Source organism: Emydura macquarii, unplaced genomic scaffold (genome assembly GCF_026122565.2).
Source record: "Emydura macquarii macquarii isolate MOO-44397 ecotype Brisbane River unplaced genomic scaffold, CSIRO-AGI_Emac_v2 contig_2813, whole genome shotgun sequence".
NCBI classification, from domain to species: Eukaryota; Metazoa; Chordata; order Testudines; family Chelidae; genus Emydura; species Emydura macquarii.
Genome location: NW_027132950.1, coordinates 35,791 through 53,345, shown reverse-complemented (window position 1 = coordinate 53,345; position 17,555 = coordinate 35,791). Strand labels below are relative to the sequence as shown.

The 17,555-nt window shown below is 60.3% G+C and overlaps 1 protein-coding gene across 1 annotated transcript; it reads left to right on the top strand.

The window, feature by feature from the left end:
• Nucleotides 1–5,586: 5,586 nt before the first annotated feature.
• On the top strand, nt 5,587–11,367 carry LOC137166245 (class I histocompatibility antigen, Gogo-B*0201 alpha chain-like). The gene is made up of 7 exons (XM_067567900.1): nt 5,587–5,621; nt 7,404–7,681; nt 8,926–9,201; nt 9,715–9,990; nt 10,201–10,290; nt 10,936–10,968; nt 11,336–11,367. Exons 1-7 carry the CDS (start codon nt 5,587–5,589, stop codon nt 11,365–11,367), a joined length of 1,020 nt encoding a protein of 339 aa, XP_067424001.1.
• Nucleotides 11,368–17,555: the final 6,188 nt, after the last annotated feature.

Genomic DNA, 17,555 nt, shown 5'->3' with positions numbered 1-17,555 from the left:
ACTGGTGCAAAGTTCATGTGTAGACAAAGCACTGGTTCTTGTTGGCCAAAATCTTGTTTTTAAATATATGTAAGAACAGAGCCACAAACACCCCCCCCTTCCTACCAAAAGGCACTTCAGTCTGAATCAAAAGCTAAACCTCAAATTGACTCTTACTGTTCTACCCTTTTAAATGTTAATTCAAGTCTGTCTGCACTTTGTATAAGTTTAAGATTGTTTGTAAATGTCTGTACTATGTCCACTGGCCAGTTTATCTGTTAATTTTACCTGCTTCCAATATATTTGTAAAAATCCTATTTTAAGTACAAAAAGCCACACTGTGCAATGTGATGTATCTATCTAATTGTGACAGACACTGGCAGAAATGAAATAAGGTTTGCTTTAAAAATTATATGTTAAGTTCTTCAGCTAGGAGTGTGCGCTGAGTGATTGGAGTGTGAATGGCTGAGCAACTGAGGTGGGTGTAGACAGGGAGAGTGATTGAACAATTGGTCTGAGTGAGGGATGTCGAAACAGATGAAGAAAACACCAGCCTCACCTAAAATGTTTGAGGGAAGAAGAAAGGAGCGAAGATGATCAACTGGCTGAAGAGGAGCCACCCTGATGACTTTGGAGCCAGCCCATTTCAAAGGACAAAATCGGATCAGGCTTGCAAGAATGAGGATCACACCAAAAATGCAGTTGCAGCAGGACAGAGCAAAACCTATAGATGGTGTCTTTTCCCTATAAAACGGGACAGAAAGATGAAGGCTGGAGGTTCGGGTCTACATCACCAACCAGCCAGGAGAACCGGTGCCATCGGCAGAGCCTGGCTCCTCACCCTCGTGCTGCAGTCACCTGGCCAGTGACTACCACCAGCACCAAGAGGCTGGTAACTAGAACATCTGTGAGACCCCTGTGTGTGTGTGTGTGTGTGTGTGTGTGTGTGTGTGAATGAAAGCACCAATTGAAACATGTCAACGAAGTATACTTTATTAAACAAGATTCTCTGTAGTTGTATTGATACAATGTTGATCCTGTTTTTCATAGGATTGTTGATACTATTTTGTTAAAGCATAATGTTGATGTTATTACAGTGTTGATACTTTTTCTTTTCGTTTCGATACTATTTCCCATGTTTGCATGGTCACAATAAACGCGGCTTGTTGCCTTATCCCTAAAAAGATCCTGTGATGTTTGTTATTTGGGTAACATTCTGCTCCCAAATGGTTGATTTTGTGTGTGATGGGTGTGATTTTTTTTTTTTTTTTAAGATTTTGAAAACCCTTTTAACTAGCAGCATTGTAACTCTCTTGGCAATTTTCATGTGACCACAAGAAATGTCGGTGTTGGGTTTTTAGTCTCTCTCCTCAGCCCGTTTGCAGGATTGTGTCTGGCGGGTCAGGGGATGGGGTGTATCCCGGGGCTGGGGAGCAGAGGGGCCCGGCAGGAAGGGGGCAGCACGTGTGTATGTTGGGTTTGGGGTGGTCAGAAGTGCTTGGGGGTGACTAACGGGTGTTGGGGGGCTGGGCAGCAGCAGCACAGATAGACACAGCCGCCCAGAGCCGCCCTGCCCGAGTGATGGGTACTGATGGGCAGCCACAGGCCCGGCTTCCCGCTGGACACAGAGCAGCGATGATGGGTCAGGAGCGTTATAGGTAACGTGACCCGGAGGGGAGTTTCAAAGGCCTTAAGGGATTCAGGAGCATGACTACCAGCGACAGTCAGTGGGACTCGTGCTCCTAACCCCCTTAGCGCTTTGGAAAATCTCCCCTCCGGTCCCTTTAAACTCAGGTTCAGATGTGGCCGGCCCATGAGCCCTCCTGCAGCCGCAGCAGGGAGCACGTGGGGGCGGGGTGGGGAATGGGGCGGCCAGGCTGGGTCAGGGCTGACAGGCCCTTGGACAGGGGCGGCTAAGCCAGGCGCAGACACACGGGGCTGTCTGCAGCCACCAGTGCTCTGGTATCCCAGGCCGACGCGCGCCCAGCGAGGCCCTGCAGGCGGGTAGTGCAGACAGTCACCCCCGGCTAGGACGGGGGTCGGATCCTGTAACGGGGCTGGGGGGAATGTGGGGGGCTGGCCCTAGGGGCGGGGCTCTTACACGGCCCTGCTCAGGGGTAGCAGCCTGCCGCCAGCTGGGGAGAATGAATTCTTCTGCGGGCAGCTGGGGCCTGGCTTTGCTGGAGCTGACAGGCTGCGGGGGGGTGTGGGCCGGGCTCTGTTCTGAGCGGGTTTCCGTCCTTTTACCGGTCATGTCCCCGACCCCAGGAACTCCGGCTGGGTGCAGTGTGTGGCTGCGCTGCTGGGGGTTTCAGACACGTTTGCATGCAGCGTGTGTCACCCTTCGCCCCCTACGGCCCGAGCCACGCGGGGTTTGCACCAGCATCGCTATTTGGCGTTGGTGGGTGACTCTTCTACCGGGTGGTTCTGTCAGTACAACCCCTCGCCGGGGCAGGGCTGTATTGCTAGAGAGTCCGACCCCTGGGAACCAGCCACCGGCCCTGGCTGGAGCTGGCTAGGGCTGGAAGGGGAGCGGAGGTGGGGAACTCGAGCAGGAGACGCAGTTACCAGCCCTCCCCCCAGTCCCGTTCCGGTGCCCTGAGCCGGGGCGCGTGGAGCTGGGAGGCAGCCCTGGACGCGGGGAGCAGGCGCTGGCTCCGGCCGTGCTGTATAGCGCGATACAGACCAGCCCTGGGCTCGGCTCCTCCCGCTGCTGCTGCGGATCCCGAAGACCCAGGCGCCGGGCGGGGTCCCCCCGGGAGTTACTGACGGGCGCTGGCACTGCTCCCTGGGCTTGTCCCAGCCTGAGCCGCCCTGACACCGGGCCAGGGAGTGACCCTGACCCGCCCCCCCGCAGTGAGAGCCTTGACACAGCCCCGCCAGCTCCCCTCCCCCAGCACCTCCAACCTCCCCCCCCCCCACTGAACCTCCAAATTCCCTCGTCCCTCGCTGCACCCCCAGCTCCCCATCCAGCGCCGCTCACAGACTTTCGCTTTCCCCGGCCAACCTGCCCAGCCGGGTTCTGCCCAGCGACTGGTGACGCATGGGCCCGCGCGTCGCTATTGGAGGGGCCGGTCTCCGCTCGGCCAATCGCTGCAGCGGCCAGGCTGCCCCGTTAGTAGCCGGACCGCGGGCACGGGCCGGGCGCTATGGGGCTAACTCTGCGCCTGCTGCTGCTGCTGGGGGCCGTGGCCCTGCCGGGGGCCCGTAGCGGTGAGTGCGGGGGGCCGGACAGCGGGGGGTAGCGGGGCGCGGGGCTGGACGGAAGCACAGAGTCGCTGGGGCGGGCCGGTACGCGGCCATAGTGACCGGCGTGGGGCGCGGCTCCGGGGTGCCCGGCGCTGTACGCGCCCCGCAGCCCCGCGAGACGCCCGGCCAGGGGCATCCATTGGTTGTTGTCACGAGCCAGATTCCCGGGTCATGGGCCGGGCCCGGACCGGCTGCTGCGTCTGTGCTGCTGGGATCCCCTGTAACAGGCGGATAAAGCGCTTTGGGATCCCCGCGGGCTGGGGGAGGGGCAGCCACCTGCTGCTTTCCCTAGTGTAGACGTGGCTCTGCCATGGCAGGGCTGTGCCCAGCGCTCGGTGCAGCAGCAGCTCTGACACCCCGGCCGGAGCTCGGCAGCCGCTGTGCAGCTGGGTGAGGCTGCGGCTGGGTCTGGGGGTTTGTTTGAAGTGGTTCAAGCTGCGGCGTTGTTCCCTCGCGGCACCTCAGTCCCAGGCTGGGTTTGACACACACAGGGCTGGGCCCCAGTGCAGCCCCATTAGGGGCAGGGAATGAAGGTGGGGCAGTGGTTGCCCCTGCCCCGAGGAAACGGGAGGCCCTCAGCTCAGGGGGTCACACCCACGGCTGGTGTAACTCCAGTGGGGCAGAGCTTTGGCCTGGGGCCTGTGGAGTCGGGGGTGTGCGGAGAAGGACGTTAATGGGATCACGGAGGGTCTGGCTCCTTTTAATGAGGTTGTATCCAGCACCAGCTCCATCGGTGCCTGGCTGGGCCCTCTTCACTGGCAGAAAACCCTCTGTGCCCATTGCACTAAAGGTGACCTGAGGGGAAATAGGGCTTGTGTCCATTTCTGCTGCTCCCTACTGGAGAGTGAAAGCCCCAAAGGGTTTTTTCCCCGGCTTGTTTTATTCTAAGTCTCCTCTTCCCTGTGTGGCTGGAGATCTCCTTGGAGCACCAGGCCCTGGGTGGGAATTCTCAGTCCTCAAATGAAGGGCCTCGGGCTGCTGAATCTTTACCAGGGACAGCTTCTCTTCCTGCTGCTAGACAGGTGCTTTGGTTAAGCAGGACCTTTTACACACACAGTCTCGTTCTGGTATAATTAAACCGGTTTAGTTAAATCAGTGCAAACCCCTCTGTGGACCCTCTAATTTTGGAAGAAGAGTGGCTTTCTTCAGGTCAGCTTAAACTGATCCCCCACAATTTAGTCTAAACTGGACGGGGGGAGCCACTCTTCTATCAGAATAAGAGGCTCCATAGGGGACTTTGCACCAGTTGAACTGAACCGGTTTCCATTTAGTTATACTGGTGCAGCTCTGCAGGTGGACAAACCTAACTGACTTCAGCTAAACTGAAAAAAGCCACCTTAGACTGGGATGGGAGTGTCCACACAGCCTCTTGCACTGGTTTAACTAACCCAGTTTAAATTCACACTTCAACTTAAACTGGTGTAAATTTGTGTGTGGCCAAGGCCGAGGTGTTAACAACGAAGTGTAAACAGTTGGAATAATCTTTTTAGGACTGGTGGACACGCCGTGTTTGTACCACTTTATACAGTTTGAACCCAGCATAGCTAAGTGTGTAGAAGCACTTACCATGGACACAGTGAAAGTGGCACAGATCCTTCCCCTGCGTTTATAGCAGTAAGCTGTGCTGGTGTCACGCACTGTGTAGCCAAATAACTGCACTGGTGCTAGTTTGGCAAAAGGAAACAAACGAAAAATCAAGTCCCATCCCCGAACTGAAATAGTGAAATCAGAGCAAAACCTGGTAGAGCCGGCCTGAGTGTGAGCGTTTCAGGGCAGGGACTGGCACTTGCTGTGTCTGTACAACACCCAGCATGACTGAAGCTACCCCAACCTGAAATAATAATTTCTTCCCCTCTTGTTTTCTCGGGTTTCACATCTCCACCCCCACGTCCCTCCCCCGCCCAGTTCTCCAGCTGCCCCATAGAGTCTTTCAGGAAAAACAGGCTCAACAAGATGGGCCCCTCGAATGGGGAAAACCAGCCATTTTAAAAGTAAAGCCACCTGCCCTGCTGTCATCACTATTTGTTGTTTTCTGGCAATGCCCAGAAACCTAGGTTGTAGTCTGGGCCCCACTGCGCCAGGCGCTGTACAGACAGAACAAACTATGGTCCCATCTGAGTATGACAGGAGAGGACAGAGGGCTATAGACAGATGTTTGTATTGTGAGAGGGAAGCCAGAGAAGAGTGAGCGTGAGGGAGGAGAGTGGGTGTGAGGGAGATCAGGGGTTAGGTCGGAGGAGAGCAGATGAACGATGAGGGAGGAAGAGGTGGGAGTTGTATAACCGTGTCGTCCCCTCCCCCCCCCCGCCTCCTACATTTTCTCTGGGAAGAAATCAGGGACACCCTGTGTAGGGAGCGATGGCGGCAGGAGGCGAGGCGGATTTGAGTGAGAGGTGAGACAAAGGCGTCGAAGAGGCAGCTGGGACGGTGGGTGGGGACCCAGCTACGCTGGAGACGTGGAGATGTTTAGCAAGGAAAATGGCAGAACTCAGGGAGGAGAGGAGGAACCTGGAGCGAAAGAAGTCAGCCTGGCCACAGATTCCTGCCAGAGACGCTCCGCAGCGTGAGAGCAGGAATGGAGGGGCGGGCGCTGGGATGAGCCAGGGCTGGGGACTGGCAGGGCCAGGCCAACTTGCAGTGGGACAGAGCGGCAAGAGAACTCAGTATGGGGCGCGTGGATCCCCACAGCCTGGTGGTTGGAGCCATCGCACAGCAGAGGGGGGCCAGGTCCAGTCCCCTGCTCCAGCGATACTTTGACGAGTCAGCCAGAGAGGCACAGCGGCAGCAGGCCTGCTGGCTCGGCCCCTGGAGTCTGAACCAAGGGGAGGGAGATGGGAAGGGGGGCTGCCCCCAAACTGGGGCTGGAAGGAGGGACCCAGGGCCACCAGCACCCGGAGGAGCTGGGGGGAAGGAAAGGGGAGAGTTTGGTCCATCTTTTCTCTCTCAGCTTAGATATAAGCCAGGGCAGGGCTGTCCCTGTCGTGGGTCTGGCGCCCAGCACGGAGGGGGCTGGCCTGTAACTGGCGACCAGGAGCTGGAGAACAAAGCCCCGACCCTGCACACCCTGGTCTGAGCTTACTGAGGAGTGACGGCTCCAGTGGGGCTCTGTGAGGGAGGCAGGGAGGGAGGGTCACACGGGAATTGCAGGGTGTGAACCTAAAGAACCCGGACAGGCTGAGGAGCGAACAGGACCAAACAAGCCGCCAGCCTGCGTCAGCCTGACCCCCAGGCCACGATGCCCAGACGTGCGTAGCAGACCTGAGCCGTGTCTGAGTCAGCGGGACACTCGGGGTGTGTGTGTGTGTGTGTGAAGGGACTCGGGGTTCAGTCTCTGCACCCCCAGGCCCTTTGTCTGGGATCTGTACCCCTCCCCCCTTGGCCCTGACCCTGCCTGTGGATCTGTGGGGTGAACCCTACGGCAGGGAGGGGGCATCAGGCTGTGAGCTCTGTGGGGCAGGGCCCATGCAGTGCCTGGCACAACGAGGCCCCGATCCCTACAGGGGCCTGGGGGCAGCCGCAGTGTGACTCAGTGATGGTAAATTGTGTGCACGGCCCCTGGCCCCCAGGCCCTTCTCCTGCCTCCCTCTACTGGGGGCTACTCCCAGTGCGATGTGCTGAGCTGCCCCATAACCACCCCCTCCTCCCCATAACCCCCTGCCAACCCTGCACCTCTCCCTGCCCTCTCCTCCCCACACCCCCCCATTGGGCTCCCTTCCTTTCTTAACACACACCCTGCCAACCCTGCCCCCCTCCATCCCTGCTGCTCCCCACACCTGCCTCCAGCCCTGGCCCCCTTCCCCTCCTCCTCAGCCCCCTCCAGCTCTGCCCCTCCTGCCGCCCCCTCGTCACACCCTGCTCCAGCCCTGTCTCCCTTCCCCTCCTCCCCACATCCCTTCCTGGGCCCCTTTTCCTTCTTCACACCCCCTTCAGCCTCCCTACCCCCAGATACTGTCCCCCCTGCTCTCCCCAATCTTCGCCCATCATGCCCCAGTCAGGCTGGTGTGTGGGGCCCATCTCCTCCTGGTCCCGCTTCTTCTGCCTCACACCCCCCCCCCACTCTCCCTCTAACACCCCCCACACAGGCCCCCACCCCGGAGAGAGTAGGGCTGGGCCAGTGAGTGGCGGGATTGGGTTCCAGTCAGTGCCGGTGGGTTTGACCCCCTCCCTCCCCACAGCCCCCGGGCCCGGCCTGCACTCTCTGTGCAATTTCTACACGGCGGTGTTGGAGCCCGGCCCGGGGCTGCCCGAGTTCAGCATCGTCGGCTCCGTGGACGGGCAGCACATCCTGCATTACGACAGCGAGACACGCAGAGAGCGGAGCCGCGCGCAGAGTGGATGGTGCAGAGCCTGGACGCGCAGTACTGGGCCGGGGAGACGCAGGTCTCCCAGGGCGTGCAGGCCTTGTACCGAGCCAACCTGAACACCCTGCGCGGGCGCTACAACCACAGCGCGGGTGAGTGCGGGGCTGCGGGGATCAGGGGAGAGGGGGACTGAATTGGGGGGTTCAGTGAAAGACAGTTTGGCCCCCTCCAAGCAGCAAGTGGCACGCTGTCCCCTCCCCAACTCCCCTCATCTCTGTCCCTCCTGCGCTGCCCCTGCTCCCTTTGGGGGCTCCCCACCCCCTTGGTTGCAGTCCCTGCCCCAGCTATGACCCACAGGTCAGAACCCATCGCAGCAGCTGATCTGCCCGCCTGGGCCACAGACCGGCCCCGTGCTGGCTCCCTGCAGGATGGGACCATGTCCGCCAAGCCAGGCCAGTGACTGTTCCCCCCGCCCCGAGCCTGGGGCAAGTTGGGCTGGGCTGGGCTCTGAGCCGCCTCGTCACAGTTCCCAGACCCCAAGCTGAGGGGAGTCCCAGCATCGCAGCCCCATGTGTGCGCGGGTCACATGCCAGGCCCCACAGCCCACCTGGGCTTTAAATGTCCCCTGTCTGGGGCGCTCACATTCGGGACTGTTCTTATTTGTCTCCTGCTCTGAGCTGCGGGAGGTCAGACTCCAAGGGCTTCTCTACCGTCAGCAGGGCAGGAACCTCCTTCCGTGAGAAGAGAGCTGAAACTCTCCCCTAATCCTAGGAGTCCAGGAGCTGAGGCTGCAGCAAATCCAGCCGGTGCCCTGAGCCTCCCCATAACCCCTCCCACCTGGCAGCGCCGCAGGCACCCTGTCCAGGGAGCGGCTGCTCGCCACGAGCCTGCCTCTGGCCTGGAGTTTCTCATTCCCAGAGTGAGTGACCTGAGGTCAGATCCTCTGCGCTGCCCAAAACAAGGGTCTGGCACTGGCTGGGGCTGTTTGCTGCTGCGTTTCCCTGGGCACTTCCCCACAGCCCCAGGATCTTCCCTGCAGCCAGGCTCCAGCTGAGCTGAGCTGAGCTGAGCTGAGCTGAGCTGTCCTGTCCTGTCCTGTCCGCCAGCCAGCCAGCCAGCCACACCAGCCTTCCTCCTCTGGCTCTAGCAAGCAGCTGAACTGCTCCTGCCCACAGCTCCTTTTATATCAGCCTGCTGCTCCCTGATTGGCTGCTCCCCGCAGCCAGCCTCTCTAGGCAGCTTGGAGGACTGGCCTCTAGTGCTCTCCTCCTGGGGTAGGTGGGGCAGGCCTGCAGCAGGGGATCTTGGGGGTTGGGGGTGCTGGGGAGAGACTCGCTACCTGCTCCCTGTGGCTAAATCATGACCCAGCCCTGGGCCCCGGCTCCGTGTGTTGCAGGATTTCACACTCTGCAAAGGATGTACGGCTGTGAGCTACACGGTGACGGCTCCATCGGGGGGTTTTACCAGGAGGCGTATGACGGGCGAGACTTCCTCGGCCTGGACAAGGAGCGAGAGACCTGGGTAGCGGCAGACGACGCGGCTCAGATCAGCAAACGGAACTGGGATGCTGACAGGAGCTTCACTCGGGGGTGGAGAGCCTACCTGGAGGGGACCTGCATCGAGTGGCTGGAGAAGTACCTGGCGTACGGGCAGGAGACGCTACAGAGGAGAGGTGCGGGAGGGGCACATCCGGCCCAGGGGTCACTGGGGTGTATACTCACTGCAGACACTGCTCCCCCCGCCTGGCATGCTGAGCGCTGTCTGTGTCAGGGTGTTTCTGTCCCTCCTTGGGCGAGGCCCCAGCGTAGCTGCAGGAGCCGCCGTTCATCTCCGGTCCCACCCGCCCCCTTCATACCCCGCCACCAAGCAGAGCCCTCAGGGTGCCATGCCCTGGCCCCGTGTGTCAGAGTCAGACGTGAGAGCGCGGCTGCAGCGGGTCCCATCGCTCTGCCCAGGGCAGGGCCGTGTTGTCCCCGCACTCCATGGCCCAGGCGCTGCCTGCTCCGGCTGGACGGCAGAGCAGACGTGGGCACGGGGCTGAAAGAGGCAGGGGGGCTCAGCTGCTGGGTCCCCCTGTGCAGGGGGCAGAGCTGGGACCTCCCCCAGGGGATTCCAGCCCCCTCAGCTGCCGCCCCAGGGGATGCGGCTGAGGGGTTCCCGCTAACTCTGTGTCTCCTCCCCCCAGAGCAGCCGCGGGTGCAGGTGAGTGACCGGCCGAGCCGGGACGGGCTCACCACCCTCTCCTGCCGGGTGCACGGCTTCTACCCGCGCAGCGTCGCCGTCGTCTGGCTGAAGAAGGGGGTGGCCGTGCCCCAGGAGACCATCCAGTGGGACGTGCTTCCCAGCGGGGACGGGACCTACCAGACCCGGGCGACCGTAGAGATCGACCCCAGCAAAGAGACGGAGTATACCTGCTGCGTGGAGCACCCCAGCCTGCCGGAGGATCTGAGAGTGCCCTGGGGTGAGGGGATGGGCCCTGGGATGGGGGGAGAGGGTTTCAGGGAAGGGGGGGTTATGGGCATTGATGGGTAGAGCGGTGACTGACCCCTGGGATGGGGGGAGGGGATTTCGGGGGGCACACAGGACACTGATGGGGGCGGGGTGACTGACCCATGTAACAGGGAAGGAGGATTCGGGGTGTCCCCTGCTCACTGGCGCTTTTCAGTTCCAGCGCCCAAGTTCGGCATGGTGCTGATCGTGGGGATCGTTCTCGGGGTTCTCGTGCTGGTGGCTGCCGTCGCGGGAGCTGTTCTCTGCCTCAGTAAGTGCCGGGGGGCTGGTGCCGTCTGTGCTGGGCCGAGGTGACGTGCCCGTCACCGTAGGGCCTGGGCCAGGAGACGCTGGCTGGGCCCTGCACACAGCCCAGGGGAAGCCGCGGTACAGACCCTGCGTCAGGGCTGTGTGACTGCCCCGCTCTGCTGCTGGCCAGGGCCGCCCGGGGGCAGAGGGGCAGTTTGCTCTGGGCCCCGAGCCGCGGCCATTGTGAGGGGTGCTGTGACCTGGCACGTGGGGTGGCAGCGCCAAAGCTGAGTTGGTGCCGGGATCCTGCGCCAGGTCGCGGTGCCCAGAGGGGGAGCCAGGCCCAGCCCGGCAGGACAGGAGCCCCCGATGCAGGATGAGTGTGGGGCGGGCTCCCTCTCTGCCCCACCCCGCCTGGGCCTCCCCCCGTGTGTTTGCACCCTGGGAATGGCAGGGGGGCTGCAGACTGTGCCCCAGGCCCCCCAAATTTCTGTGTGGCCATGGTTGGCCAGACCCAGCAGCCAGACCCAGGTAGGGAAGTGGTCCCTGCAGAGCCTGTCGTCCTGCCTGGGGTGGGCCGGGCACCTCGTTTCTGGGCCATGGGCACAGATCACAGCCAGGTCCTGCCCGGAGCAGCCGGCTCATGGCAATCTGCTTCTCTCCGCAGGGAAGAAGAAAGGCGGCTACAAAGCGGCTGCAGGTGAGTGCTGGAACCCAACCCCCCCCCCCCCCCCCCCCCGTGCCGGTCGCTGGGTGACCCTGTACCAGGCTGGCTGGGCCAGTGATGGGGACCTCCCCTAGCCCCCCACGGCCGCTCGGAGGCTGGGGAGCTGCAGCGGTGGGTCCGGCTAGCACCAGTCCTGGGCAGTGACACACGCCCTGGCTGTACCCGTCCGGGCCCAGCTGCTCCGTGTAGGTCGCCCATCGCTGGGTACCCGGCACAACGGCAAAACACCGACATCCGGCTCCGTTACTGGGGCGTCTCCGTGTGTGACGAGTGTGGGGCAGGGGAGGACGGGACCCTGCGTTCTGCGAGACACTGACCCTGCTTCCTTCTCCCCTCACAGCTCAGCCAGCATCAGTAGATGATGTGCAGTGATGCTAGCCCAGGGGATGGGCGGCTGCCCTGAGACACGGGGCCTGTTAATGCAGCCTAGGGGCCCCTCGTGATGGCTAAAGAATGCAGACAAATCCCTGAAAAGGCAAGACGGAGGATCCTCTCCAGAAAGAAAAGAACGAAGTGTAATGACGACCCCTCGGCGCAGGCTGTAGCCCCGGTCAGAGCGTGACACCGAGCGCCCAGCCGCGGAGCTGGCGTTGCTGACTCTGCTCACCCTGACCCCCGGCTCTGGGTCTCCGTGTCTCGTTTCTGCAGCGTAACGGAGCTGGTCGGCCCCTGCGCAGCCTCCTGGGGGGATCCCAGATGCCAGGAGAGAGACCGGAGCAGATCAGGCTCCTGGCAATGCCACAGCTCGTCAGCGCCTTCCGCCCTCTGCTTACAGCCCTTTGCCGTGATTGTACCGGGCGAAACGCCGGCCTGTGAGAAACCAACTGCAGCTTCCACTTCCCATTGCAGGCGCCTGGACTGCAGGGCTGGGTTCTCCGGGGTGGCTGATTGCTTGATTTTTGCAGAACTACCCTGGTTTTGCAAACATTAACTTACAGCGCTGTGGGTCTTGTTAGTACAGAAGGAAGTACCATGGGTTGAGTGGGATGAACTGGTAGCAGAGCACAGGGGGCCGCGCAGGCTCTTCTGTTTGCTTTGATTGGATCATAGCTCCAGGTTTCTATGTCGGCACTGATGAAGGTATTAAGACGACATCTCTCCTCGAAATCCTGCTGTCAGCTCACTGAGCACTGCAGTAACTTGTCCATAGTGCGATTTGCACGGGTGTAACTAAAGGTGCGTTTAAAGTGCTCAGGTAAATCTCTGTGTGGACACTTTATTCTAGTGTAAGACGTGGCTTGTTTTGATTCAAGCTGATTGCCAAGTGACTTAAGTGACATCAAAAAAGGCCACTTCTACCAGAACCAGTGTCTGCTGATTGAACTGGTGCAAGTTCGTGTGTAGACAAAGCACTGGTTCTGCTCCCAAATGGTTGATTTTGTGTGTGATGGATGTAATTTTTTTGCTTAGGATTTAAAAAATTCCTTTAAATAGTAGCACTGTAAATCTCTCAGCGATTTTCATGTGGCCCTAATAAATGTCGGTCCGGAGTGCGGAGCGCACAGTTCTCAGCCCGAGAGCTAGAGCTGCGCTGGGGAGGAGCCCGAAGGATGCCATCCGTTGGCAGCACGTGGAAAATCGGAGATGGAGACGGAGCAGGGCCAGGCCTTTGTTTAACTGCACAAGCCCATTCGTGCAAGTGGGATGCCAGCAACTGCTTCCTCCCCAGGGAGGGTATTAACTGAGGGCAGGGCCCAAGCATAATTTTTTAGGCCCAGTACAAACTTGTTACACGGGCCCCCTCCCACAGACAGACGACAATCCCTCATCCCAGACAGACCATCTCATGAGCCATGAACAAAGTTTGAATTCTGAAATGACTGTTACACATTCGACATTTCTGAGAAATGCCCCCCTCCCCCCTTTGCTATTTTTGTTTAACAAAACACCCAGCCTGAGAGTCCGACAGGTTTGCTGGCAGTTTTGTAACTTTTTGCTCATTATAAAGGTTTTATTTATATCCTGTTAATGTCTTGATTGTTTTATTCTAACGAGCAATGTGACTGCAAACATTTTATAATTAGGCCAATTAACTTTCAAGTTTTATTTTCCCGGCCTTTGTCATTGCAAATCATGAATTAGGCCCCCAAAGTCAATTTCTCTTGCATGTTCACACTCAATAGAGAAGAGGTGGCTTAACCGTTCTTGCCCCGTTGTGGAACGCCGGCAGTTTCGGTGAGGGCTAGCGTGCTGAAACCTTTCAGCTTCTGGCAGATCCGTAGGGCTCTGCGTGTTTCACTGAAATGAGGTGCAGTTGTTTTCTGTAAAGTTCGTTTCAGAAGATAAGTGGGGGTAGTTCATGTTCTTTTCCAAACGGAGACGTGACGATTTTTTTCAGGTGCAACATTTCACAGGAGCATTCTCAGACAGGTCTGCAGGATACAAAGATACATTCTCAGACAGATCTGCAGGATACGTGTGACGTGGACGTTCAGAAGCTAATTCCAGTTCCCAGGCTGTAGTGTCCCATATTTTAGGACTGAGCGGGATGTCAAACAAATGCCAAGGCCTAGTTTAACTGCAGGAGCCCATACTGCCTGTTCTAGAGCCGGGCTGGGCTGGGCGAGGAGGCCCAGCAAGTCCCTGTTCAGAACGTTGCTTGAGACTGCGCTAACGCCACGTCTGACTGGCGCCAGCCAATCTCACAGGAGCTGGACAACGGCTACAAGGAAAGATGTGTCTATAAATGTCCTCAGGCAGGATCTGCAATTTACCCTCAATCCGTTCCTCATGGTAATGGGGGTTGCAGCCTGGGCTGAGCCCCCCAGGGCCTCCAGACCCCGGTAAAGTGTATCCTCCCCCCCCCATGTGGGGGCCCTGCCTGAGGGAGAATCGGATCTAAAATTCTCAGTCACGCTATGGACAGTCGGTGCTGTGTTTGCTGTGTGTGCTCTGCACTGGCTACTTTTAGTGTCAGTGTTCATGGGTGATGTACCCAAATCTTTGGCTGCTAATATTGTAACTATTGTTAAATCCATTAACCTTAATTCAGGATTTTGCAGATTGTGTCTGTGTTTTGTGACTTTTAAACCAACCTCTGTACTTGGGATGATGTCGGCATTATACCAGCTGTACAGAAACTCTGTCATTGTCCTGGGTATTAACTAACTTTAATTACAGTTCTCAAATTTCCTAGCAGTTCCTGTCTTCACTCAGTGCTGTTTGCACCCCTGTAACGCACACTACGGCTATGAACAATAATTACGTGTCTGGGTACAGGGTGGTCGATGTATTTTCTGTCTGTCAAATCTCCTGATTAGAACACGGTAAATGGCCTGGTCTAGTCCCAGCTGGTGCCTGTTTGCTATCAGCAGCCGGAGGCCCTCTGGGGCACAGGAATCAGTGTCTGCGTTTGGTCCCAATGCCCTGTTCAGCATTCACAGCAAGGTGGGGCTGGAAGGGACCCCAAGAGACCATCAAGCCCAGCCCCTGGTCCCTGGCAGCACCAAGTAACCCTAGAGCATCTCTGACGGGTGTTTGTCCAACCGGGACGGGTTTTACACACCCACTGCGGGTCCCCTGTGTAACGACCGGGAATTGTCCCACTGTTACTGTCTATGCTGGGTGTGCCTCAGTTTCCCCGGTGTGCCCCATGTCTAACCTGGGGGGGAGGGGGTTTGTGGTTGCTCAGGACCAGCTGGGACCCTGTACAGCCGCTGGACCCACAGGTGCCGGCCGGACTCTTTGGGGTCACACTCGGGGTGCGCAGCCTTCGCCAGGGCCCGGCCCGGTGGCGGGGAGGCGAGCGAGCTGCGGGCTCGGAGGGGCAGCACTGGCAGCTGGAGCCCCATGGCTCACGGCTCGCGTCACCCCGGCCCCGAGGTGCCTGGGACCGACCCCGGCCCCCTTCCCTAGCCCTGCTCCGGGCTCCGCCTCTCCTCCGCGGCCAGGCAGGGGTTAACCCTTCCCGGGGCTCTCCTTGTCAGTCATCACCTGCCGCTCAGAAAGAGCTCCGATTGGTCCGTCTCCCGATTGATCCCGCCCTCGCATTCCCAGCTCATTGGTCCGCTCCCCTGCCCCGGCCGGATCCCGCCCACCCAGGCCCCGGGCGGGGTCCCACAGGGAGGCGCTGACGGACGCTGGCGCTGCCCCCTGGGCTTGTCCCGGCCTGAGCCGCCCCCCGCGGTGAGAGCCCCGCGCAGCTCCGCCAGGGGCCGGGCCGAGATCACCCGTGGGGCCGTGCGGCTGTAGCCGTGCTGGTCCCGGGACAGCCAGGGCACGTCGGAGAAACGTCCTGCGCCGTGCACAGGGCGGCCAGGGGCTGAGATCCAGCCGGGATGTTACGTCTAGTCCCGGCCAATGTCCCCTGCAGACACGGCAGGTCCCCCCAGTGCGTGGGGGCGACATCCCCGGCCCGGGGACAGATCCGTTCTCCCCACGGCATTAACGAGGAGCGAGACCTATCCCCCGGCGCAGCCTGTATCTGCTCCGGGACCCCAGCACCAGCCCGACAGTGCCGGGGCGAGGGCCGCACTGCACAAAGGGGTGGCTGTTTAAATGGCTGCGGGGCCGAGGCTGGGGTCAGGCGGTGACGTCTGTTCACAGCCGGCGTCAGGGTGACACACGGACCCGCAAGGGGATCCCAGCTCCCTCCCCTGGCACTGAGCTCCCGGCAGGTACATGGGGGGGCTTGGCTGAGCCCTTAACCCCAGGGCCTGTCAGATGGGGGAGATGAAAGGCCTCCTGGGGCAGGGGTTTGCCCCACAGCCCTTGGCTGACATTTCCCCTCTGTGCCTGCCTGATGTGCTCATCCCCAGAGGTGGCCGCATCTCTGTGGGACTGCGTGTGCCGTGCGGGCTGAGAGTCCCTGAGGGGTGAAAGGACCGATGGAAATAGCAGGGATTATCTGGGAAGCCGGGAACCCCAGCGTGGGGGGAGCTGGCCCTGCTGGTGGGGAGCTGGGAGTCCAGGACACCCCTCCCTGGCTCTGTGCCCTGCCTGTAGGGCTCTGTGCTCTCAGGGTCGCTCTGCGACCGCAGCCCCCGCCCAGCGCGGCTCAGAGGCAGGGACGGAGCCGACTTGCCCAGCTTGTGACTGTAAATGACTGGCCTGGCTGTGGGACCTGGGATGTCCATCCGGGGTCCACCGACCCTCTGGGCCACGTCTCAGGTCCCTGTCCGTGCCCGGAGGGCCCTGGGGTGGGGGAGTTAAGGCCACATGCTCAGAAGTGCCCCTCATTCTGGGTGCATCCTGCTGTGGGTGCATAATTCGAGTCACCCTGAGGCTGAGGTTGGGGGTGCTGGGCACCCGCAGAGCCGGGGAAATCACAGGGAGCCGGGGGTGCTCCGCACCTCTGAGAGACAGGCCCGGGGCTCCAGTCGGGCACACAAAACCGCTGGTGCCCAGATGTGGAGGCCATTTTGAAAAGGTGGGTCGTTGGGCGAGGCTCTGAAATGGCTCCAGAGGGGCCCAGGGACCCAGGTCATTGACCCACAGCCGGGGACAGACTGACGGGGTGATCGTCAGACGAAAGGGGGCGTCCCATCGGGGTGTCCATCTTGTGCTCGCTCTCGCACGTCGGACACACAAAATGGCTGCCTGGCTCGGAACGGGGCCAGAAATGTCCCGCTGTAGAGTCGGTGCCGGCAGCTCCGAGCCGTCCATGGCAGACAGACAGTCCGGGAGTGACTCTGGGCTGGTGGGAGACCCTCACCCCCACCCGCTGTGGGGGGAGGCCTGGGCGGGGCTGTGGGGAGCCAGAGGCACGCAGGGCGGGGGCGACGCTGGGCCCTGCTGTGATGCAGCAGAAACCGAAAGCAAATGGGGGATCCTGCGCTAACGCTGGGAGCTGGGAACGGGCTGCACTGGGGCTCGGCCCCTGGGAACGCCCCTCCCTGGCCCACCCAAGTGGGGCGAGTGTCCGGGGTGGGGCTGTCTCCCCTTAGCCAGGAGAGACCGGGCCGGGGCCAGTCCAACGCCCACCGATATAACGCCCAGAGCGACTGTGCAGCAGCGCGGGCAAACTGCAAAGGACCCAGAGGTGTCTCAGTCCGTCCCCCCGCCCCACGGGGTGGGACTAACCAAACTAGTTCCCAGAAATGATGTAAACCTCCCAGTGACTTGTAAAGGGAAAGAAAACACAGGAGGGGCTGGGCATTGCCATTGCCTGGGCTTAGAGCTGGGGGCCGGGACTCCTGGGCTCTGTCCCCAGCTCTGGGAGGGAAGTGGGGGCTAGTGGTTAGAGCTGCCGGGATTCCTGGATTTTCCCCGCTCTGCTGTTGTCTCTCAGTAAATCACTGTCCTCTCTGCCCAGCCACGACACGGGCCGGTAACGCTGTGGCAGCGCTGGGTTATGGTGTTATCACAGAGGGGTGGGGGGAGGGGGCTCAATTAACTAATTAAATGAAGCAAGTGCCTGAAGTTCCTGGAGGCCAAGGCGAGAAGGGCCCATTGTGATCATCCCGTCTGACCCTCTGCACGGTGCAGCCCCACAGCCTGCCCCCCGCTCCGGGAACAGCCCCCGAACCTCTGCCCGGGTCACCGACACCCTCAGCTCATGGGGCAGAGACGGGGGGACAGCGACGCCCCAGCCAGGGACCCTGCCCTGCTGCAGAGGGAGC